The 24,839-nt window shown below is 51.4% G+C and overlaps 2 protein-coding genes across 21 annotated transcripts in view; one reads left to right on the forward strand and one right to left on the reverse strand.

Moving 5' to 3' along the window:
• CTBP2 (C-terminal binding protein 2) overlaps positions 1 to 17,686 on the reverse strand; it is a 174,690-nt gene extending 157,004 nt beyond the window's left edge. For 2 of the 20 annotated variants that reach the window (XM_063710568.1, XM_063710569.1), the window contains exon 1: positions 15,762 to 16,054. The gene's annotated coding sequence lies outside the window, so the exon portion shown is untranslated. Of the gene's footprint in view, positions 1 to 6,594; positions 6,955 to 13,577; positions 14,252 to 14,691; positions 15,141 to 15,253; positions 15,389 to 15,761; positions 16,198 to 17,514 lie in introns of those variants that run through there. The other 18 variants (XM_031015057.3, XM_063710567.1, XM_055354091.2 and 15 more) reach the window with 13 other exon arrangements.
• A 3,929-nt stretch (positions 17,687 to 21,615) lies between these two features.
• LOC101146101 (small ribosomal subunit protein bS21m-like) lies at positions 21,616 to 21,854 on the forward strand. Its single transcript, XM_031014998.3, has one exon. It carries the CDS (start codon positions 21,624 to 21,626, stop codon positions 21,852 to 21,854), a length of 231 nt encoding a protein of 76 aa, XP_030870858.3. The 5' UTR covers positions 21,616 to 21,623.
• Positions 21,855 to 24,839: the final 2,985 nt, after the last annotated feature.

Raw genomic sequence — 24,839 nt, forward strand, 5'->3', positions numbered from 1 at the left:
TCTGTGTGCTGCTGTTGGCAGGTTTCGGGCTGGCTGCATCAGGCACCCCCTGGAGGAGGTGGCTAAAAATACAGATGTTAGGGCTTCTCCATTGGGACGAAGGGTGGGGCCCTCAGGAGACTCCTGGCCAGGGGTGCCTTGGGGACCCCCCTGCTCCAGAAGCCAACCTTTTGAGCACCCCCAACCCCAGGTACCAGGGCCTCTCTGGGGACTGACTGAGTCACTCGTGAAAACCACCAAGCCCACCCAAGCTTCGTAGTATTAAAGGTATCTGCTGTCCCTTGGGGCAGGGTAGGGCAGGGCACGGCAGGGGGCCAGAGAAGGTTGCTAGCACTTATCTGCTCCCTCCTGATAAAACAGGGCACAAACAGCCACTCCCTGCTAGGAAGAAGAAGGCACAGTTGACGGGAGGATTTGTCTTTCTCAATGACATTCACGCCACCATAACTACTGGGATTGCCATGAATCCTACTACTATCACCACCACCACCACCACCAGCACCACCGTCCCTAATAATAATAATGGTAACAAACAGCTAGCGTGGGAGCACTTCCCACATGCACCCACATCTTATTCATTGTGCACACTCTCCAGGATTTGCAATTGAAGAATATGACATTCTGGCCCCAGACCCCTGGTCCCTGGCCAGCTGAGATGCCCTTGCATTCCAGCATGGGTGGTTTCCCAAGGGCATTTTCAAGGACCATTTTGCTTTTCCAAGTGAGATTTTTTTTTTTTAATTTGAGACAGAGTTTCGCTTTTGCCGCCCAGGCTGGAGTGCAATGGGACGATCTCGGCTCACTGCAACCTCTGCTTCCCGGGTTCAAGTGATTCTCCTGCCTCAGCCTCCCGATTAGCTGGAATTACAGGTGCCAACCACCATACCTGGCTAATTTTTGTATTTCTAGAAGAGACTGAAGTATAATCTACAAAACCAGTTTCTCCAAAACCAATTAGAAGAGACAGGGTTTTGCCATGTTGGCCAGGCTGGTCTTGAACTCCTGACCTCAGGTGACTGGCCTGCCTCGGCCTCTCAAAGTGCTAGGATTATAGGCATGAGCCACCATGCCCGGCCCTAACTAAGTGAGATTTTTTTTTTTTTTTGGAGAAAGCGTCTTGCTCTGTTGCCCAGGCTGGAGTGCAATGGCACGATCTTGGCTTACTGTAACCTCTGTCTCCAGAGTTCAAGCAATTCTCCTGCCTCAGACTCCCAAATAGCTAGGATTACAGGTGCGCGCCACCACGCATGGCTAATTTTTTGTATTTTTAGTAGAGACAGGGTTTTTGCCATGTTGGCCAGGCTGGTCTCAAACTCCTGATCTTAGGTGATCCACCTGCCTCGGCCTCGGCCTCCCAAAGTGCTGGGGTTATAGGCATGAGCCACCCCACCTGGCCTCCAAGTGAGATTTTTTAATAGCATGAGTTGAATCCAAAGTTGAATCCATGAAATGACCAGCCCACTCTGAAGGTAACAAACTGTCTGCCAGACAGGCACCTTCCTTACCCCACCTTGCCATTTCACGCACATGACCTACCATTCACACCTGGAGCCCCACAGGAAGCACAGAGCAGTTAACACTGGCTGGGTGGAGAAAAGATATTTGAACATTTCAATCAGAAGACGTTTGGTGATGCTGTATGCACATGTGTACCGTGCCTGGCCCCTAGTGGGTGCTCAGTCAGTATCTGTGAATGAATATCCTAGGAGGACATGATTAATTACCACCCCACTGCCAGGGCCTGGGGTCAGGAACATGCTCAAACATCACAGCAGATCTGCCACCCAGCTGCACCTGGTGCAGTTACCACAGCTGCTACTGACTGAGCACCCACAAGAAACCAAACAGGATGCCACCAAGCAAGTCGACAGCCCTGGCCACTGACCGGCAAACGCACCCATTCCTCAGGGACCTGGGAGGGTGAAGGGAGCTATGATGACGTGTGCACAGAGGGAAGGGCAGACACAGTTCCTTTTCCTGAACAAATACGCTCCTCGGAATGTGGCCTGTCATGCCCACATTCACTGTGGTTTATGTACTCTATAAAGATGGTACTGAGGCCTCAGTAGAGGAGAATTCAAACCTGAGCCACCCTTCTCAACAGGCTTCACCTGGGCAGGGCGGCTGGGGCAGCACTGGGCCCCCACCCTGGCTGCCCATGAGGCAAGGCAGTTTTTTTCTTCCTTCTCCAGGAAGAGAAAGTAGGTCTTAAATAGAAAGTAAATATTTTACTGAGCGTTTCTTGGAGTGACCTAATACATAGTAACATCCCACAGACTAAAATTAACCTCGTGAACAGTTTTCAGTTCATTGCTTTGGGCCCCAGGAATCAATGAGAAAGAAGACGGCTGCTCCCAAAAAGCCAGCCCCACCAGCCACTCCCCTTCCCTACCACAGGGCACGACATCTTCCAGGTATTTTTAACATAGCACCGTGACAGGCTTGGCAGCTCACACCTGTAATCCTAACACTTTTGGGAGGCCAAGGAGGGAGGATTACTTGAGCTCAGGAGTTCATGAGCAGTCTGGGCAACATGGCAAACCCTATCTCTACAAAAAATACAGAAACTAGCCAGGTGTGGTGCCATGTACCTGTAGTCCCACCTACTTGGGAGGCTGAGATGGGAAAAGTGCTTGAACCCGGGAGGTTGAGGCCGCAGTGAGCCGTGATTGCGCCACTGCACTCCAAGCCTGGGCGACACGGTGAAACCCCCATCTCGGAAAAAAAAAAAAAAAATTCTAACAAACACATACGGTACATCAGGCCAGTTCTAAAGGCTTTAGAAACACTACTTCATTGAATCCTTACAACACACCCTCTCCTTACCCTCATTTTACAGATTCAGAAACCGAAGCCCTTTGCAAAGGCCTCCCAGTGTGGGAGAGAAGTCCAGCACTTCTTTCCATCCCTTCTTTGCCACACTTCCTTGTTTTGCCTCTACTAAGCTCTAGGAGGGCAGGACCATCTCTCCTTGGGCCGAGCCTCAGTGTTTGAAAGGAAGAAAGACATTCACGACCTTCCAGTGGGACCTCTCTCGTCACCAGCCACCAAAGTGAGCACAGCAGTTAGCTCAGCGCTTTCAAAGTGTGCTGCCGGGGCCCCTAGAGCAAAACTTTGGATCTGAGCCAGGACCCCGACATGCCAAGTAACCACCAGGTTGCAAAACTCCCAGCTACGGGCGTGACCAAAAAGGTGGTCCATGTGCTACTGCAGCCCCCTTCCCACTAACCACAGCGAACCCAGGCTCTCCCTCCCACCCTGCCCACTGCTCTAGAAGACAAAAGAGAATTAGGAAAGTAAACACCTTTTTAAGCTTCCTTGCTGAGAAATATTTTAAAAGACTGCTCTGAGGGGCCAAGTAACATACAGGATTTGCTTCTAAGCTCTCGGGCCTGACTGGGACACAACCAGGGACCCAAAAGCACAACTGGGTTGAGTCATAATCCCCCTCCCTTCACCCTCTACGGACATGAGAGCCTCAACTAAGACATTCTCGAATTTACCACAGGAGTGTCCTCCTTTGCCCACTATCTGGAGCCATGTGGCCAATTCAGGATAGAAAAATATTACCCACTATTCAAGGCCTTCCTTAAATGCTAAGGAAGACATCACTGCAGACACAATTCCAACTTCAATTGTGAAATCTCCTGGCTTTTGTCACTTGAAGCCTCATTCTTAATCCTAGGCTTAGTTGAGAAATGAGAAGGATGTGTGCAAGTGGAGGAAAAAGAATCCTCAACCCTGAGTGAAAAGCATGCACCGTGGAGGAGCGAGGAGAATGGACACTCTGCAGATGCTAGGGCTAGGAAACAGGGTGCTGGGGAAAACTGGCTCTCTGGCCTCAGAGCTGCGGCAGGTCCACCACTGCGCCGTGTTCTGCTGGAGGAACCTGGATGCCAGCTCAGTGGATCTTCTGCCCAGCGCAAAGGATCCCTGAAACCTGGAACAGGACACGACATGGGCTCTGGAAGACCACTCACAAGGCCCGGCTCACAGGAAATGACCATTCATGGGAACCTGCACGCCGCAGTCAGTCGCATACTTAGATGCCACTTTCCAAGCAACAGCCTCTGAGAAAGCAGCTTCCCCCTTCTCAGTGTCCCAGTGAGGCACCACGGAAAGGAGAGGGCTGGCCCAGGGATGATCCTGGCCCCACCACCCTCTTCCAGGTGGAGTGAAGCGGAATGGAGACCTGTTTAAAAACTGCAGGGGGCACTTAAAATATGCTGACTCTATTCATATCCAAGCTGGAGACGAGCCAGGACACCGGGACTCACATGACTGATTTGTCAAGAGACTCCTCCCAGCACTTCCTTGAGTCATCCACAAGACAGAGCAGAATCCGAAGGCCAAGATGGAGGGGGGGGGGCACCCAACATCCACACCACCCCCGGCCCCACCGGAGCCCCAGCGGAAACCAAGGATTTCCAGAATACACATGTGCTCACAAGTACACACGTGTTCACAAAAAGAAGAGAAGGGTTGTAGAACAGGAAGGTAATCTTATAAAGAAAAGCCTGTTTTTCAGGAAAACCTCCACCTTGTGGGGACCTTACCCTCTATGGAAAGCCAAGGTCAACCTGGGAGCTCCCACGTCACCTGCTCCGGGTACTCTTCCGGTGAGTTAATCACCTGAGCGGGGCTGGTAACTGGATTTGAAGACACACCCAACTCTGTGCCATTCCCTGTCAGTTCTCTGACAGCCTCTTTGAAAAGAAGGCTGTTCCCTTTGTTGAGGAGTATTAATTCAAATTCCTTTCTAAGGCCCACACCACACGGATGCAGCGGAGCGACCCAAAGGAAGTTCACCCGGCAAAACCTAGTTTCTCCCTGGTTTTCACAGGAGTGGTGCAAACAGACTATCCCAGTTAGGAGTAATCCTAAGCATCTTCCCTGTCTCTTGACCCCCAACTCCCCAACGTCGAACCCACAAACCAGATCCTATTTCAGGTGTGCACATGGCTCCAGTTGAATGCCAGAGGCAACCAGAGTTGGGGAGGGGTGCATCCCATGGACCCAAGCCCTCCCTCGAGGGAGATGGGGGGTGGAGGGCAACTGAGATCACACTATCCCAGACCACAAACATGGTCTTACCTATTGATGAAATGATACCTGGCCACTAAATCCAATTTTACTACATGAAACCCTAAGCACTGTGAAAGCTACACACATAACCCCAGGAGAGTGTGCCCATGCGTTCTTGGAGTGTGGGGTGGTGCTGCATCAGAGACACACAGATGAGGGCAAGGGAGAAACTGAGCTCGGGAGGAAATCAGGAGTCTAGTCTTGGTTAGTGTGGCAAAGCCATCCCCACACATTCCCGTGTCCCAGTCAAAGGCCACAAGAAGCCTCGGTCAGCCAGAGAGAAGCCAGAGCCAGGCGAAGTTGGTAGTAACTAGCCAGACTTAATTACCTAAGCTCCCTGGCCCTGACTCTTCATTGGTAAAACAGTGACTAACTATCACCTGTGCCTCTGCGAGGACAGCGCTGTGCCTGGCCAGGGCTGGAAAGCCTATCTCAAGGCAGGTGTCTGGCCTTTTCCTGGACATAGTGAGTCTGTGATCCAGAGTCTGACCCACGTATTCAACGGGGCCTGCCTCAGGCTTCCAAACAGGAGCCACGCTGTTCTGAATATTCACTCCAAAAGTGCAGTGAATGTAAAACGTCCTAGAGCAGGAAGTGATCTAGAAACCCCTCTGTGGCATTGGATTATGACTTCCCAACAAAATGATCACTCATAAAACAGGGCTGACTTCTCATAGCTCTGTGTCCTGGAAAGCAACTCTGGGCCTGAGAGAAAGATACCTGTATCTGAGCTCATTTGATTCCTGGGGAAAACAGGTCAGCTGCGGGAAAGTCTTTCACCTCCCCTGAACTTTAATTTCACGGTGGGCAAGGAAAGAGGCTCACCCCACGCAGGAAAGAATTCCTCCTCCCACCACGGAGTCATGCCCAATCCACTCAGTGGTCCCCCAAATGCCTCCTCAGACATCACCCCACCTCGCGAAAATGAAACGCAACAACACACAATGGCCCAGCGAGCCAGTGCCAGACACTAAGTAAGTGCTCAAGAAATGGTTGCTCTCTAGTTACTTGAATAACAGGTAGAGCGCACTTGAATGGCTGCATAAATTTCTGGAGCACCAAATTAAGTCTGCAAAACATAGAGGCGAACACATAAATTCCTCCATGGAGAAGACGAGGGCAAGACGAAACGGGCCAGATCGCACCGTCCTACCACTCTGCGCTCGGACAACCTCTAGTCACATGCCTCGCCAGGCTTCAGGTGTTGGGAGCCGCCGGGGTGAACAGCAGAGAACGCAGCAGAGGCGCGCAAATGTCACTCGTCCTCGACGTGGAGTTCTGCTGAAGGTCTCAGTGGCCCTCGCTGTTTCCCACAGCAACTGCCACTGCGCTATTTGTACTACAAGGAAAACACCCAGATCCGAAGGTTATCCAAGAACCGTGGTCACCCCCAAACACTGCCCAGGAGACGAGATCCCAAGCCGGTCAAGTGGAAATGATGCCGCTGTTTACCGTTTGCTTGCAACTCAGCCACCATCGCGCAGTCAATCAACGAACCTCACCACTCACCACGACCCCAGGAGTCCCCAGGAGTGCCCGGAGTCCGCGACCGCTGCGGGGTGGAGGCGGCTCTGGCCTGGTGCAACCAGGTCCCTGCCCCTGCTCTGAGCCTCGAGTGCGGGCTGGGGACCCAACCTGGTGTCCCGCGTGGTCTCGAGGCTCCTACCTCGCCGGGGCGTCGCGGACTGGAGAGGGGCCGGCGACCCTGCTGGCTTGAGGTGGCGTCTAGCTGGACCCCCGCCGCCCCGGGTCCGAGCGGCCCCGCCCAGCACAAAGGCCAGCGGGAGGAAGGAGGAAGTGGGCACGGGGCGGGGGGGCGCCAGGGCCCATTCTCACACCTCTCAACGACTTCCCCGCGGCGGGAAGCGGCTCCATTTACAAGTGTAAAGGCGAGGCGCGAGGTGGGGGGGCCCGGGGGTGTCAGATACCGCGGCCCGCGGAGGGGCCAGGGCGGGGCCGCCAAGTGCCCTGCGTGGGGAAGAGGGCACAGCTGGGGCGGGGCCGCGCCGCCAGGTGTTCTGGCCCGCGAGGGCGGGGCCTCCAGGTCCACCCGCCGGGAGGAGAGGGGCGAACCCCAGGGATGGAGGGGGCTTCACCTCGGGCTCGGGAGCCAGGAACCCCAGGAGCCCGGACGCCAGGAGGCCCGTCCTTGCAGCAGGGTGGGGCACCCCCGCGGTCCGAGAAATGCAGGAGACCCCGCCCCCTCCAGGTAGAGCGCGGCCAGGTGTGGCGGGCTGGCGCTCCCCGCAACAGAAGGTCGCGCAGGACACCGGAAGTCGTCCTAGAGTCAGTCTGAGCTGATCGCAGGGGTTCCAGGCGCCCCAGGCCCCCCACACCGCGAGTCACAGGAACAAGGAGGAAAAACAGCCTCTTTATGACTTGGGGGAGGCAATTCAATATTTCTTCCTGGCATAAAATAGGAATTGCTCTATTTACCCAGCCCGCAGGAGCGTCGTGAAGATTAATGACTGTGAAATGTTTTTAAGATCAAAAACATTCCCAGATTTTACTTGTAGGCGCTTATATGTGCATATTGGTATCTGTACAGCAAAATATACTCTTTATTGATTGCCCTCCTAGTGTGACTTGTATTCCGTAATCTGAAAGCCCCGAGATAAAGCAATCAGGTCTGTCTCTGCATGCTCCTGAAACACTAGCAAATATGGGTAGGAAATGTCAGGTCAGCTGGGCATCTACGCTGAGCCTCTATCCAGTCCGCAAGGCAGATAGAGCAATCCAGAGTGCGGACCACAGCTGAACGTCTGGAGAAAGGGAAAAAACTTTTAAGATTATTGGTCACCCCCACTGGGAAGAAAACACAGTATCCTCCCCAGCTCATTAGGAGGTGCTCCCAAAGCCTGAGTCTCCATCAGGGTCTCGGGTGTTTGCAGAGCCTTGGCTGGCACTGGGAGCCAATGGTCAGCCAAGTTCTGCCTGTGCCAGGAGCCCACGCAGCCCATCTGGCCCGGCAGCTCCAACAGCAAGGCCTCCCTGTTCCGAGCAGAGTAAGGCCACATGACCGCACAGAGGACAATGTTGGGCTTCCCAGGGGTGTCTCCACTCCAGGCTGAACATTCTCAGTTCCCTCAACCGTTCCTGGGACATGGCTTTAAGAGCTCTCTCGGGCCCTGCCCGCTGCTGGCGCTGGCTGTACTCCAGGTGGGCAGGCCTGGGAGCTGGCTGCAGCAACACCAAGTGGGGTGTCCAGGATCCAGATGGATTTGCAAGAACTGCCCCCACCTGTTCCCTTGGTCTCCCTGGACCTGAACAAGCAGCGGATAAGCTGACTTTGTTTGCACTTCTAGACTGCACTAAAGACCATCCATCAGCAAAATAATAAACTCACAGCTAGAGCTCATTTAAAAGGAAAGGTGCACAAACTCCTGGCCTTTCACCCCTCCAGCAGAGAAACCTCGAATGCTCTGTTTTCCCCTCCAAACTCTTCCCCTCTCATTTCCCCGTTCCACCCTCCCGCTGCCACACACACACCTGGGGCAGGTACAATACTATCACTTCCAGGTTAGATTCTGGCCACTTACACCATAAAATGATTCTTTGCTAGCCTCATTTTATAGATAAGATTTTTAAATTCCATCTTGGAAAAAGAAAAGCCCCATTAGGCCAGAGGAGTTGATCTCCCTCCACGGTCTAGGTCTTCGGTTCCTTCCAGAGAAACTTCCTCAGATTCCATGACTCCATAATGAAGTTTTTGTTTGTCCTGGGCCTGGACAGATTGCTGGAGGCCAGATTTCAGGCATGGCTGGAGCACAGCCACGATAAGCTGGACTTTACAAGCCCTGAGCTCGCTTGTGCTGCGGGAAGACCTACACACACTGTCTCTGTGACACATCCTTTAACGTGGCCCTTCCAGGCTTCTGCCACAACGTGGGCTGGAATGAGACACAGAAATATTGCCACTATTTCCAGACAATCTTTAAGGCAGCTGACAGTTTCTTTTAGTCATAAATAAGGATTTGTTTTAATGCAAGAAGCACATTTCTGGTGATCAGAGGAGAGCTTTGGAGGAAGCACAAATCAGCAATACAATGGAAGGTAAGTATGTTTGTATTTTATAAATGAGAAGGATTTTTAGAACCCCATGGATGAAAAGCCCAGCCCTCCCTCTCCCCCTCACCCCTGCCTCCAGGGCTTTTCTGGACTCACAGAAGGCAACAAAACCAAAGGCAAGGCTGGCCACCACCAGGATCAGGGGCAGACAACAGCAGCTATTCAGGGTTCCCATCCTTTAAACACCAACCGATCTTTGGGAGAAACGAAGTCTCTATTATTACCTAGGACAAAAGTCACAATTCTCTATAGAAACAAAATCATCACTTGTCCCATTCATAAGATCCCAACCATTTCATCACAATTTTTGTGAATATTAAGCCAACTCTAGGCAACCATCTGTTAAATTTAGTTAGGTAAACAGCTAAAGCAGATCACTTTCTAAAACATTCACTGAGGGAGGGACTGGGCATATACACATGCAAACTACAACTGGTTCTCACCGAGTGTAGTTGCTAAAAAACTGAACAGGCTTCAGACACCAACAATGGTTAATGATCTACATATTATCTACATATTCCACTTAAGGTGAGGGTTAGAAAGTGAGGGGCCAGGAATGCACCTCCCTTAAGCTACAGAGTTGGTTCCACTTTGGGACCTCAGCTCCCACGTGGAGGGAGAAGGGCTTTGTGAATGGGGGAGGAGCTTTTTCCGAAACGGCAACAGCTACGCAAAACGTGAACATCCAGCAAAAACTTATTTTAGCTGCATTCTCCCTAATGCTACCAACAGATTAAAAAACTACTTTAAAGTCAGGAGAGGAGTAAAAATAAACACAACTTCCTCCTGTGACTTAAGATGCCTCCTTTCTGAAGTTGAATATCATTTCCTAAAATCACATTTCGAGGGGGTAGAAAAGGTCTGTTTACTTTCCTTGAGGAACTCTTACTATCTGCTGTTAAAATCGTTCCTCAAAAAAGCAGATTACTGAGAAGAGAAAGCACACGACGTTCCTTAGCAGTCCAGAAAAGACCACCTTCTAAGAAAAACTCTGGAAAGGGGGTAGGCCAAATCTCCATGCCCGGCAAAGACAGATCAATGTGCCCCTGGTTCCCATCCCGTCCACAGCTCCTGAAGTTTCTGTGTTCTCCAGCAGTTAGAAGAATGAAGGCGAAACTAGCCCTTGGCTCCCATGGTCAACATTCCACACAAACAATGGCCTGGCTCTCTCCCTATTGTACATTCTGTATTCATTTGTGAATCCCCCCCCCCTTTTTTTTTTTTTACACAATGTGCAAAGCCCTTCTTTTCACAGGCGAAGTTCTGAATGCCCAAGTGCAGCCATAATTTAGGCTTTAAACATTAATAATGATAGCTAAAAGCAAACTCCAGATTATGCCCAAACATTAATTTGTGAATATCATCAGAGTCACACTGATGGCTTTTGGATACTCTCCATTAAATCATGATCAAAAAGGCCACTGAACACCTTTAAAATGGTTCTGAAGTTTTTAGCAATTATTAAATATAATTTTCCAAACCCCAAGATAGGATTAAAAAAAAAACTCGTTCATAAGTCTTTGATACATATTCCATCAAACACAGACTTGAATGAAAATTAACTTCAAAAGATGAGGTGGGGAGGAGAAGCCTTGCATTTTCCCTTCTTTCCAGGAGTGCTGTAACTTTAACTTGCAGCAGCGTAAATTAAGACATGCTTACCAGCTGTAAGGGACAAAACTGATATCTGCCAGGCCACACAGTCTCTAAAAGTGTATCCATTCCAGCATTTCATGTGCCCACTAAAAGTTTTCAGCAGGGAAAGTTCACACAAGCATTCCTCCCCTAGCAATTCATAGAAAGATTGCTGGGGAAAAGACACCCCGAGATTTCACCACATGGGTCACTTCCATTAAGTACAAATAACTTCTTTTTCCAGGGACAGACACACTGCCCTCCCATTTTTTAGTTACTACAGAAATATGTCGTCTGTGTAACAGACCTACCATCCCAAAGTGGAAATATTACCTGAGCTGTGCCCTGCCCAACTGATAAATTTCCCTTCCCAACCATGTGCTGTATGAATATATATTTGTGGCCTGATTCAGGGCCACAGGACACTAGGGCTGCTGCTTTTCCCTGATAGATTAACAGAGGGACCCAGGCTGCACGCACATACATTATGATGACAGCCCCTCTCTATGGAAATGACAGTGGTAAAAAAGTGACAACTGGGGCCACCATTCTACCATTGCTGTAAACTTTTTAAATTTTTTCCATTTAGGGAAAGCGTTAAGTGCAAAGGGTATAACTTTGCTTTCAAAAATGATTCATGATGTTAGTGAACTGTTGGCAAATGGCATTCTGGTGCTAGATCTCAGCAGGGCTACTCCCTCAGAGGTGTCCTTTTTGGTTTTTTTTCAATCCGTGTATCTCAAGGATTTCAAATAGTGTGAGCTGTTTGTATTTTAACAGCAATGGTAACAATAAAAATATCATTTTAAAATCCAGTGCACTGCTTGTTCAGTACATACTATATATATTCATCATTTCTTTGCCTTGTAGCTGGCTACTCAGAAACTAAAAAGTTGCAGGTTGATTTTCTGGTTTTGTTGTTTGTTGTTGCTGTTTGTTTCATTTAATCTCTCTTTGAAACATTTTACAGACTTAAAAAGTAAAATTTCTGGAGTTTTAAAAGTTAGGACTGAAGTTATTGATTATTCTCTGAAAGGGTAACTGACAAACTAGTTAATAATTATACAGATAGCAAGTTTTACTGTTTCATCTTGTGTACACGACCAGATTAACAATGGCAGGGAAAGCACACACAACTTGGCAGGGACAGGAACAGGTGTGCCCCGACTCTCAAAAGGCCAAAATATCTCACCAAGTATGTCACTGGTGTGTTTTTACAATGGCAGTAGTGTTTGTTTTTAAGTAGCCAAACGTTCTTACTTTCTTAACTTTAGAGAGACGTACTTTACGAATATCTTTCTCTTCACGGAATTGGTGATTCAGTTCCACACATAAATTGCAACCCGTGCAAGGAAATGATTTTTAGGGACAATGAGGCTTTTTAAAATCAGTTAAGAAAAGGTAATTCACCCTGCCCCTCCCCGCAGGAGAACACCCATTCAAGGGTCAGTTTCAAAGCTCCCAGGCGAAACCGTAAATAACTCACAGGGTTCTGCATTCAACCTGCAGACTCTTATTAAGGTACAATTAGAGAGGGGGTTGTCAGGTGGGGGTTAAAAAAAAAAGAGCGGGGGGAGTCGGCATTCTTTACCTTATCTTTCTGAACAGGAAAAAGAATTAAACCCAAACCACCTAGTCAGGTTCAAAACAAGCTCCAAACCCAAGATCTTTTAATTCCCTCTAATAACTGCTTTCCACAGGGATGTAACTGGGGTCCCCTACCCCTGGGGCACAAAAAACCAATCAGCGCCATAAATTCCCTTTGCCTTCAACCCTCTCTCCCTTTTACAGGGGGGCAGGGTGGGGGGAGGGGGTGACCCAGCATCAACACTTACACTCTACAGAAATATGCTGGCTTATTTCCTTTGTTTGCTCATGTTATACTTGATCAAGTGTGAACGATTAAACTGGTTTCATTAAAGGCAAGTGCATTCACGGCTAACATCCAACTTCAATGGCAACTGTAAGCATATTTTGCAAGAAAGAGGGCCTGCTTTTTTGCTTGAAATCTACCATCTCATTAACTTTTCTTTTGGGGGCAATAAAAAGGGCACTAGGGGTTTTTCAGGAGAATGTCAGAGCAGTTCAGAGATCTGATGCCAGACAAAAGAATATTTAGTGTTTCAACTCTATGATACAGTCTCTGCTAAAGAAAAAAATTCTGTTTCAACATTAAAGCAGCTATGACTGAAAATGTTTAATTAGCATTTTGACTTACTTTATAATTGCTGTAAGAAGTATCCTTTGAAATCAAGTGATTACAAAAACAAGATCCTTTAAAGTCTCATTACTTCAAAATAGAAAAGATTTATATTTAAAAAAAAACGGGGGGTTAAAAACCTCAGAATTCTCAAAGTACATGAAAACTACCCACTTCTACTTGGAAAACCCTCGAGGCAAAACAGCAATCTTAGGTACTGAACACGAGGTAATTTTTAAACTGTCTTCGAACCCAAACACCTAGTAGAGAAAGCTATCTTTTTTGAAAGGGTGGTATGAGTCGATATATTTCGCCCAAGTTAGAAAGGCAGAAAGAATCACTTTGTAAACTTCCCCAAAATATAACGTCCCCTCAAAATTATCCATGTCAGATAAAAATATACCAGTCTCTAGAATATCCAACAGAATTGCAAATAAGGCGTTTAGCATTTTAAATTCCCAATGCATATTTATAGAATAGAATTCTCTTGTCTATCCTTCCAGCCACTCGCATCAGACTCTCTAAGAACTTAACCCGATCTCCAATCTTTAAAGAAAAAAGGGGGTAAATACACAGAAGGATTGTTTACCCCGGACAGGGCAAGGAAGCCCGGTATGACGACGTAGGCCATTGCCAGCAGCCTCCACCACGAGCACGCAGAGCGGGGATTTCTACGAAAAATTCCTCCTCTTCCCTACAAAATCCTAAACGTGGGGTCCTCTGCAGCCAACTGCCGCTTGGGCCGCCTCCGGAAAAAGTACCGGGCGGGGGGAGGGGGGACAACCACAAACACTCGCGCGCACACGCTCACTCCGTGTCCGCGACCGTCGTCGCCGGCGGAAAGCGAGCCACGGGAGGGAGTGTGTGCGCGCGTGTGTGTCTCGGCGCGGCCCGCGGTGACCGAGCTGAGCTCTTGGGCCCGCGGCCTCCGAGCCCCAGGGCGCGGCGTGGGCTGCAGGCGACCCGCCACGCAGCTGGGCCTCCCGCCGGAGAAAGGCCCAGGCACGCCCCGGCTCCCGCGCGCCTCTGCCCAACTCGCCCGGGGCGCTGGGGGCAGCGCGAGGGAGAGAAAGAAAGGCGCTTCCCCTCGGCCGCGCGGGGCCGTCCGGCGCCGCGGAGGGCTGGGAGGAGGAGGAACCGCGGCGGCCCGGCTGTCCCTGCGCCGCACCGGGTCCCTGCCGCCCGGGGCGCGCCCTAGCCAGCCCCTCCTGCTAAACTTTTTCTTTTTGATTCACCCCACCCGAAAAGTGCGACCCGGGCGGGGAAGGTGGGGGAGGCGGGAGGGCCGGGCTCCCGGCGGCGGCGGGCGAGGAGGAAGTGGTGCCCGCGGGAGCGCGGCCGGGCAGAGGAAATGCCCGGCCCGCCCGGCCCCCGCCCGCGCCCGCCGCCCGGCCCGCCCAGGCCCCCCGCCCCGCCGCGACTTTGGCGGGCCGAGCCCCGCGCGGCAGTGGCGGCGGCGGCAGCGGCAGATGTGGCCCGGCTGCCCGGAGGAGCCAACAATGCGGGGCCGGCAAAACAAAAGGGTTCCACTTCGCCTCCTTTCCCGTCTTTCACTTGCGCTCCCGGGGAGCCGCGCGGGATCCCCCGCCGGCAGGGGCAGCGCCCCTGGGGACCGAGAGCCGCTCACGCCCCGACTTCCCCACGGAACCCCTCTTCTCCGCGCCCCCCCCACCCTCGCCTCGTAGGCGCAAGGCCCGCCGCACCCCGGCGCGCTCGGACTCCTGTTCCCCGGAGATCCGGCCGTATTGTCCCCGCGGCGCGTCGCGCGCTCGGCCTGGGTCGCCGGCGGCCCCCGAGCGCGCACCCACCGGGCTCAGGGAGCAGGAGCCGGGGGCGCCCAGGGAACCGTCGCCGAGACGCCGCCGCCGCCGCCGCTGCCCTCCGGACGCCGCCGCGCTCGGGGTTTCTTTTTTTTTTTTTTTCCAACCCTGATGGGAAGGAAGGTGACCGCCTACTTCGCATTCATCAACTCTCATCACAACAACAAAAATCCTGGCGCAAACGGCGGCCAGCGGGCGCAATCGGTGGCGGGGGCGGGCGGGGACCCCCGAGCCAGCGTCCACCCCCGGGCGCCGAGGGGGGACACGAGGCCGGGGGCACGGACCAAAGATGTCCTCGGATGCCGGCTCCGTGTCCTTCGCCCTCTTCCTCCTCCTCCTCCTCCCTGAGTGGCGCAGTGAGGCGCGGGCGCGGCGCCCCCAGCCCGCGGCCGCAGGTGAGGCGGGGGCGGCTGCGGCCCCAGCCCTCCCCCGGGGCCCCCCTTACCTCGTCCCGGACGGTCGGCGTCCACGGCGAAAGGCGCCCACCCTGGAGGCGGCGGCGGCGGCGGCTCCCGCCCCTCCCACCCCACCCGGCGGCGGTGGCGGTGGCGGCGGCTGTGCGGCCCCCCCTCAGCGCGGCATGGCTCCCGGTTCGGTCCCTCGCTCCTCGGGCCGCCGCCGGCTCCTCCGGGCCGCTCCCGAGCCACCTTAAAATGACACACGCACACAGGGACACACACACAAAAACTTAATCTCTCCAGCTCCCCGCCCCTCCCCCTCCCGCCCTCCCCACCCTCCCTCCGCTCCCCTCCCCTCCCCACCCTACCCCTCCCTTCCCTTCCACCTCCTCCCCTCGCCGCCGAGCCTCTTCCTACTTCCCCACCCACCCCACCCCCTTCCTCCGCCCACCCGGTTCCCAATTCCCCCCGCGTCCCGGCCCCGCGCCCTCCCGCCCGCCGAGAGGGGGCTGCGCTGGGGGTCCCCGGCCCGCGCCCGCCCCGTGCCGCGCTCACCCCCGAGAGGATGCTAATTCCAACTTGGATCGGGGGAGGGAACGTCCTGGATGCCGAGCGCCTCCCGGCTATTTGCTCTTCTTTATTTGTTTTCTCCTCCGGGGAAGGAGGAGGAAAACGGAGAGAAAAGGAAAGGAAAGAAGCGGCGCTGGCCGCAGCTCCCGGTGCCCGCTGGCTGCGCAGGAGCGAGGCGGGAGGCGAGGTGAGGGTCGCCGCTCGCTCACTCCTCGCTCCTTTTTTTGGGGGGGGGGCAAAGGCGGGGTCTCTCTTTGCAAACCAATGACACAACCCCACATGGGCCGGCCTCGCCCCCTTCAGATACTCCTCACTACAAATCGGCTCTCTCGGGGGATTAGTGGCTCCGCGAAAGTGCACACAAGCGCGGCGGGCGGGAGGGCCAGGGGCCGGGCGCGGCGGGCACTCCCTAGCCCGGCCCCGCCCGGGAGGCCCTCGGGAGGCGCGGGGGCCTCGGTGGCAGGGGCCCAGGTCCTGTCGTGGTGGCTCGGGGCCGCTGCTCCCCTGGCCCTTCATCCTCCTCCGCCTCTTCCACGTGGGGTACCGGGCAGCCGGCCACGTGGGGGAACGCGAGCCCCGGGTGGCCCCGGTCCCATGGGGCCCCGCCCAGCCAGCGGCGCCGACCAGCCCCCTTCCCGGCCCCCGGGCTCCAACTTCCTCCTGGGCCCCAGCACCGGCCGCTTCTGCCTTCTCAGGCCCGCGGGGTCAGGCGCGGGCCGGCCACAGGGGGCACTTGCGCTCCCCAAATCCAGATCCGGGAGACCGTGCCGGAGAGAAGGCGACCGCTGTGGGTGCGCAGGGAAGGGGCCCTCTGTGCTGCAAGTTGCAGCAGTGCTGTTCCCTAAAAGAAGCAAAACATTCTTACACATTTAAAAAAAAAAAAAAAGGTTCCCTCTTGCTGCCTGGATCTCGCCGGGGCATTTGAGAGGCCCTGTGTTGGGTCGGAGCCCCGGGTCTCGAGGAGGGAGGCGCGCTGCGGCGTGGGGGCCCGCGACTCGGGGTCCTGGGCTTGCGCGGCGGCCCGGAGCCCACGCCGTCCTGACGTCTCAAGGTTGGAGTCTGCACAGCGAGCCTGGGGATCCAGGCCCAGCGGCCGCTCGCGGCCCAACGAGCACCTGGGCTAAATTCCCCGCCCGTGACCCGCGACGTCCGAGCGCGGTCTCCGTAAGGGAGCTGGTGGCCGTGGAGTGTGGGGTCTTCTCCCTGCGCCCCAGGGCCCCCCAAACTCTTCTCACTACCCTGAGTTCGGCGTGCGTCCTCCAAGAATCCCTGGGTGGGCTGAACTGAGCCCTTAGGATCGATTTGTTTAAAAACCCTATTGAGATATTAGGAACTGGATTGAGATGTCGAGCAGGAAAGGAGTGGGAGGGGTCTGAGGTCCGGCCTTTGGAGGCCGCAGGGACGGCCATTCCGCGAACCCAGCCGCGCGGTGTGGTCTCCTCCATCCCTGAGTGCCCCGCGCCCTGCAGAGCCAAGGAAACTGACAGCCAGGGCCAGGGGGCCGGAGGAGAGGCCACCGAGCTGCACGACCCTTTTCTGCATCCCAAAGAGCGTTGCTCCAGGCCTCCCAGTCTTTATTAAACATTTCTTAAATCCTGCCCCAGCCCGCCGCGGGGCTTGTTTGCCAAAGCGCACCAGGTGCGTTGCGGCCTGAGTGGCCTGCAGTGGAGGGGCCGGGACTATCGAAGATTGCTTAATCACTCAACAAGATTTTAAAACGTGATTGAAGACCGCCTACCTGTGAGGACAGCGCCGACCAGGCCTTTCTTGCCCGCTAGTCCACGTAATGCGGTCGCTAAGAAGCCCGCAGCAGGGTTTTCGCGTGGCCTTCATAGGGCCTGGCCAGGCCAGCTGAGGGGCGCGCCGGGCTGCGCTTCCATCGAGGAACCTCCGCACATGCAATCACGGTTGTCTCGTCTTCCGGCAACCCTGGATCTCCACAAACTGATCTTCAGGGTGCTTCTCTCTTCAGCAGTTTTGCCTCAAGGGCATGGCGCCTCAGCTAGTTTTTGGCTATAAACAAACCGCGGCCACCGCCAGGCTACCGGGTTACCAGTACCTCTTCTTCGGAGTTTCTTAGGCATAAACTATAAGAACTACAAATAAAGATTTTCTGCTTCCTTATTTCACAGAAGTCTTTGGTTCTGAGTGGTCTTCTTTTCTCAGGAAGAAACCACAAAAAACCTGATTTTCCATATCACTCCTTCACTTTCACGTGTTCTATAAATTTGAATTCTGACTTAGAAAGTATTACTAACATGTTCTTGGCCGGGCACGGTGGCTCACGCCTGTAATTCCAGCATTTTGGGAGGCCAAGGCGGGGCAGATCACGAAGTCAGGAGATCAAGACCATCCTGGCCAACGTGGTGAAACCCTGTCTCTACTAAAAAAAAAAATACAAAAATTAGCTAGGCCTGGTGGCGCGTGCCTGTAATCCCAGCTACTCGGGAGGCTGAGGCAGCAGAATCGCTTGAACCAGGGAGGTGGAGGTTGCAGTGAGCCAAGATTGCACCACTGCATTCCAGCCTGGGCGACAGAGCGAAACTCCGTCTCAAAAAAAAAAAAAAGAGAAAGTATTATTATTATTATTATTATTATTGAGACGGAGTCTCAGTCTGTCACCGGCTGGCGTGCAGTGGCGCGATCTCTGCTCACTGCAAGCTTCGCCCCCCGGGTTCAAGCCATTCTCCTGCCTCCGCCTCCCGAGTAGCTGGGACTACAGGCGCCCGCCACCATGCCCGGCTAATTTTTTTTTGTATTTTTAGTTCAGACAGGGTTTCACCGTGTTAGCCAGGATGGTCTCTATCTCCTGACCTTGTGATCCGCCTGCCTTGGCCTCCCAAAGTGCTGGGATTACCGGCGTGAGCCACTGTGCCCGGCCGAGAAAGTATTATTAATATATTATTTGTTTTGAAGACATTAAAAGCAAGGCATCCTGAGAGCTGAAAAGTATTTCTCACTTCACTTTACCTGCATTTTAAAATATGGAGCTCATTTGCCCCCAACATGTGAATTATTTCATACTATTTTTTTTAAGATGTTGCAAACAAAAAACCCAATTCAAAAACGGCCAAAGACTCAATAGGCATTTCTCCAAGGAAGGTAGACAAATGGCCAACGGCCAGTAAGCACATGAAGAGATGGTTGGCCTCACTGGTCATTAGAGACATTCAAATCAAAACCACGATAAGTTACTACTTCATATCCACCGGGATGTCTTTTATCAACAAAAGAGAAAAAAACGTGTATTGAGGAGGATGTGGAGAAATGGGAACCCTTGGACTGGCACAGTGGCTCATGCCTGTAATCCCAACACTTTGGGAGGCCAAGGTGGGCAGATCACCTGAGGTCGGGAGTTTGAGACCAGCCTGGTCAACACGGTGAAACTAAAAATACTAAAAATTAGCCAGGCGTGGTGCACGTGCCTGTATTTCCAGCTACTGGGGAGGCTGAGGTAGGAGAAACCCTTGAACCCGGGAGGCGGAGGTTGCAGTGAGCCAAGATCGCGCCATTGCACTCCAGCCTGGGGCAACAAGAGTGAAACTCCATCAAAAAAAAAAAAAAAAAAGTAATGAAAGAAAAGAGAGATCCACAGCCCCAGTGTGGAGCATTGAGTTTGTAAGGCACTTATTTTCTTCCGTCTGGCAGCCTTTAAACAGGATGGCATAATTCCTTCCCTACTTTATACCTCCTCGGGAGCACTTCTGATGTCTGTAGAAACCCAGGGGCTGAAAAAGGCCCGTGGGACCGGCCTGCGGCTGCATCACAGCCTGCCTCCCCCGCTACAATCAAAGACCTCTAACCGAGGTTCTTATTTCTCAGTTTCCTATCTTTCCTATTTCATTTCCAGGAACCAATGGTTGTAGAAAAAAAAGATAGTGGCCCTAGATAATGGTGGGTCCTTTTATCGGAACTGTTTTGTGCAATAAAATGGACTAGTTGTGTGCACTTGAGTATTTCAAGGGTCTGTGCAGCGAGAGTTACTGGGAGTTGGACTTAACTGTATTGTTACTCACCTATCTCTTATTCAGGGTTCAGCTCACTTCAGAACCACAATTATCTGAAGCTCTCAGTTGCTGTCCTCAGTGGATGTGGGAATTTTGTTGCAATGTTTTATAGAATAACAGTGCTCTCTTTGGCAATAATATAATCACTATGTGATTCATAATTGATTCTAATCAGTGAATACATATTGCTTTTATAGATGCCATGGCCCTTTCCAACTATGCATTGAAAATCCTAGGCTCGGCCAGGCAAGGTGGCTCACGCCTGTAATCCCAGCACTTTGGGAGACAGAGGCGGGCGGATCATGAGGTCAGGAGATCGAGACCATCCTGGCCAACATGGTGAAACCCCATCTCTACTAAAAAAATACAAAAATTAGCTGGGCGTGGTGGCGCATGCCTGTAATCCCAGCTACTCGGGAGGCTGAGGCAGCAGAATCGCTTGAACCAGGGAGGCGGAGGCTGCAGTGAGACAAGATGGCGCCACTGCACTCCAACCTGGTGAGAGAGCAAAACTCTGTACTCATGCCCGACATACGCAGTAAGGGGTGCAAAATTGGAGTGGTTGAAGCTGTCAGTTTCAGGATTTAATTGGCATTTGGGTTTAAGCCCATCACTTTTATTTTTTAATTAAATACACACACACATACACACACACACACACACACACACACTCACACACTGCCTGAGTCCTTTGAAAAACAGTGACTACAGTCCTAGGAAAACAAAAGCAAACATGTTGATCTACAGACACAAGTGAATCTGTATTGTAACATCTAGAAGAAATCAGCAAACATACCACGCAACTACTACTCAACAAACATTGAAGGAAGGTCTGCGCCGTTCCTGGCCCAGGCTGGACCCTGGGTACAGAGATTAACCCCAGCTGGTCACTATCTCCAAGGAGAGAGCATCCCAGGGAAACTGCATTAGCTCAAGTATTATCTCATTTAAGCCTCATAATACTGTGAGGTAGGGATTAAGATTCCACAGTTATCTTTGGGAAAGGTGAAACTCCCAGAAAGATTAGGTACTGAGCCTGGCTTCCCAGGCATGTGACCCTATGCTCAAAAAGGGAGAACTTGGCTCTGCTGTCACCATCTTAAAAATGTTTTATTAAATTTTTAATTTTTTGTAGAGATGAGGTCTTGCTATGTTGCCCAGGCTGCTCTTGAACTGCTGGCCTCAAGTGATCCTCCTACCTCGGCCTCCCAATGTGTTGAGATTGCAGGCGTGAGCCACTGGGCCCAGACTTAATCATTTTGAACAAGGGGCTTTGCATCTTCGTTTTGCACCGGGCCCCACAGACTGTATAGCTGGTTCTGATTACATTCCTTTAGATTAAAAAGGCCGCATCCTTGCACCATAGAACACAAAGTGGTAAAGCCGAGCAGTCTTCATTATCAGCCCGTGGAGTCACATAGAAACCAACATGAGTCTAAGAAGTCCCCTGGCCTCTCACTAGGCCACCACCTTGCATGTACAGTGCTGAGTCCACCCATGGAATGTTAATTTTCCTATGCTGCAGCAGGGCAGGCCCGTGACATGCAGACCTCAGACACATCAGCAATGGTAACTAAGGCTGGAGTCATGCAGGCTACTGACTCAGTGGGGCCAGTAGTGAGGCCACGATGGGATTACTGCTGAGAATGACCAAGCATGGGACAGAGATGGAATGGCAGCCTCCCGGGAGCTGCTGCACATGGAGGAAAGAGCTCCATTATCATAGGAAACAATTCGGCTCCAACCAGAATTAGCTTTATGGTCAAAAGCTCCTGACATTGGGGTCTGCTAGGTACTGAGCGCGTCAGGCTCTACAGAGTGAAGACTTAAATCCAAGGTCATGGCCAGACATCTGAAGTTCATCGCCAGGACTGTGATGGCACAGGAAGGGAATGTGGAAAGCGCACACAGGACCCTAAACAGAATCCTAACTATGGATGGGCTCATTGAGGACATTAGGCGTCGGTGGTATTGTGAGAAGCCGTGCCACCGGCGGCAGAGGGAAAGCTATGAGAGGTGCCGGCGGATCTATAGCATGGAAATGGCTCGCAAGATCAACTTCTTGATGTAAAAGAATTGGGCAGATCTCTGGCAGGGCTGCTGAGGCCTGTGGATGGGACACCCAGTGTGAAACCCTCATCCAGTCGTGTCTCCATCTCGTTTCTTTGAACAATCCCATTTCCTATTACTGATCTCTGCAATAAACTCAATCCCATGTTGGCAAGAAGGCCTCCACATATAGAAACAATCCCGTTAGTCAGCAGTGGACCCTCTTTTACTAAGTGAAAGAAGGAACTGAGTCTGAAGTAATGTAAGAGTAGAATGGCGTTTGCCAGGGGCTAGGAGGGGGCAATGAGGAGTTATTGGTTATTGTTTAATTGGTACAGAGTTTCAGCTTGGGAAGATGAAAAAGTTCAGGAGGTGAGGCCAGGCATGGTGGCTCATGCCTGTTATCCCAGCACTTTGGGAGGCTGAGGTGGGTGGATCACTTGAGGCCAGGAGTTCCAGACCAGCCTGGCCAACATGGTGAAACCCCGTCTCTACTAAAAATAAAAAAATAATAAATAAAAAATAAAAAAAATTAGCCGGGAGTGGTGGTGCACACCTGTAGTCTCAGCTACTTGGGAGACTGAGACAGGAGAATTGCTTCAACAGGGGAGGTGAAGGTTGCAGTCAGCCAAGATCATGCCCCTGCACTCCAGGCTGGGCAACAGAGTGAGACTCCATCTCAAAAAAAACCCAAAGAAACAAAAAAACGGGAGATGGATGGTAGATGGTGATGGCGGTTACACAAATGGTGAATGTCCTTCATGCCACTGAACTGACACTTAAATGCTTACGATGGTAAAACGATAGGAAATTTTATGTTTACTACTGTAAAAACTTTTTTGAAAGAAAAAAAAGGTCCTGATATCATCTGCAGTTTTGGCACCTGCAAAATACCCTAATAACAGAGCTGACTGCAGTGAGTCTGTCTTCCCCAGGGGACTCTCTACTTAAAAAAAAAAAAAGTGTTCATGCTTTTCCCTAAGTATCTACAATTAGGGCCCCTGTTTATCTGGTCAGCTGGCCGGGGAGCCCATGTCAGGGTTGATTAGATACCATTCATCGTGCCTTTACTTGCCTCTGGAAAGCAACATTATTTAATGTTGGTTGGAGTGGCCCTTGCATTTCACAGAAGAAGCCAAGGAGGCTGTGAGGCTGGGTCACTCCAGCAGGTAGGCTGGAGCCGAGGTTGAAACTGCAGGTCTCTGGGCTTCCCAGATTTTCCCTGGCTCTGCTGTTTTGCCTTCTACTGCTATCTGGGCTGTAGACAGGTGCGGGCACCTGGCCCCCTGGCCTGTGCATCTCTGGAATCTCTGGAGGCTTGTTCTCACATCTAATTTGTGCCAGGAAGAAATAAAGCAGTGGCTGGCCAGTTGACCTAACACACAGGGGCCCTTATTTGTAGATTTTTCAGGGAAGAACATGGATGGTTTTTGTTTGTTTTTTTGTTTTTTAAGTACAGAGGTCCCCTGGGAGGACACACTCACTGAAGTCAGGGAATTGACTGTTCATTTCAAGATGAAAGAAAAGTTGATTTGAAGAGTGCAATTCCTGCTCACTCACAGGTCCACCACCTATGTGAACCATTTTTTCATATTGATCACAGTGTCATTAGCTGTTTTTTTTTTTTCACTGTATATACGTAGATACTTTTTTTCCTGAACCATCTAAAGGTGAGTTGCAGACATCTTGGTGTTTCACTCCTTAACACTTCAGCATTTTTGTCTCTTAAGAAGAAAGACCTTTTACAAAACTCTAATATCTTTAGCCACGACTATGAAAATTAACAATATGTATTAATGCCAGGGTTGTAAATTCAGTAATGTTCAGTGCGTGGTCAGCATACTGCGGCCAACCTGTGGACTATTTTTTACAGGTCAACAACAAGCTGAATTCTAAAACTGAGAGCAAGCTTTTAGAAACTTTTATAGCAATCTGACAGAGTACTTTTAGATCTGTTAAATCTAATAATAAAAAATCTGGGCTGGCATTTTTTGTATTTTTCCACTTCTTCCTAATAAGTCACTATTCTTATGTTTTACAAAAGCATCACTCTGAGACACACTAGAAAACAAAAACAAAAACTGTTCCTTCATTATAGATAGTCTGCAGAGCCTCTGGCTAATCCTCAGACCATATTCAAACATCCCCAATTGTCCCAAAATGTCTTTTGTGGATTTCTTTCTCAGCCCAGTATCCAATTCAGGTTCACATGCAGCATTTGGTTTTCACAGGGTCTGCTGGCCTCCCTTAGCAAGCATTGGGCCATCTTCCTGCTTGTCTTTGGAACTTGTGGGTGGGCCCATCTTAGAGCCAAGTAATTCAAGTACCAGGGACCTGGATCAGGGACAGGTCTGCAGTTCTCTGGGACTGTAGAAATTACTGTTCTTAAAGCTATAAAAGTGTATGCCCAGCGATCCGACAAATCATTTTCAAATTTCATATGAATGGTTTCTTGATGAAAGAAAATAATTATAACATATCTGGCATTTTGGCAGAATTATACAGAGTAACGCAGGGGAACCTGTGTTCACGTTAAGTATCAGCCAAGCCAGAGATTTGTGCGGCTCTGCTGTTAGAGATGGTAATCAGGAAAACCATAACAACGTGTTTATGCAGCACTCAAATCTGGCTAAACTTCTTTGCGCAAGATTGAAAGTTGTCGGTTTAGGCTCTAGGTAGTTTTCAGCTGTGGAGTGGTAGTCCGAGTATGGATTTAGGGACTCCTCAGCGAGGAAGTAATATGCATTTGTCTAAATTCATTCCCCCTGAAGTGGACTAATTAGTGTGATTGTTATAAGGCACGGTACAAATAACTACCATTGATTTTGTGTGTAAAGCATTCCACATGATGCTTGGCACACGGAACGTGCTTAGAGCAGACGCCCCTGAGCTCGCACCCAGGGCTTTGTGAGTTGCAATCTGTGCAGCTGCACAGGACCCTTCCCTTAGAAGAGCCCTGTGCTCTTCAGCTCTGCAGCTGACATCTTGAAATTCTTAATAATTTTGC

This window comes from Gorilla gorilla, chromosome 8, assembly GCF_029281585.2.
Source record: "Gorilla gorilla gorilla isolate KB3781 chromosome 8, NHGRI_mGorGor1-v2.1_pri, whole genome shotgun sequence".
NCBI classification, from domain to species: Eukaryota; Metazoa; Chordata; class Mammalia; order Primates; family Hominidae; genus Gorilla; species Gorilla gorilla.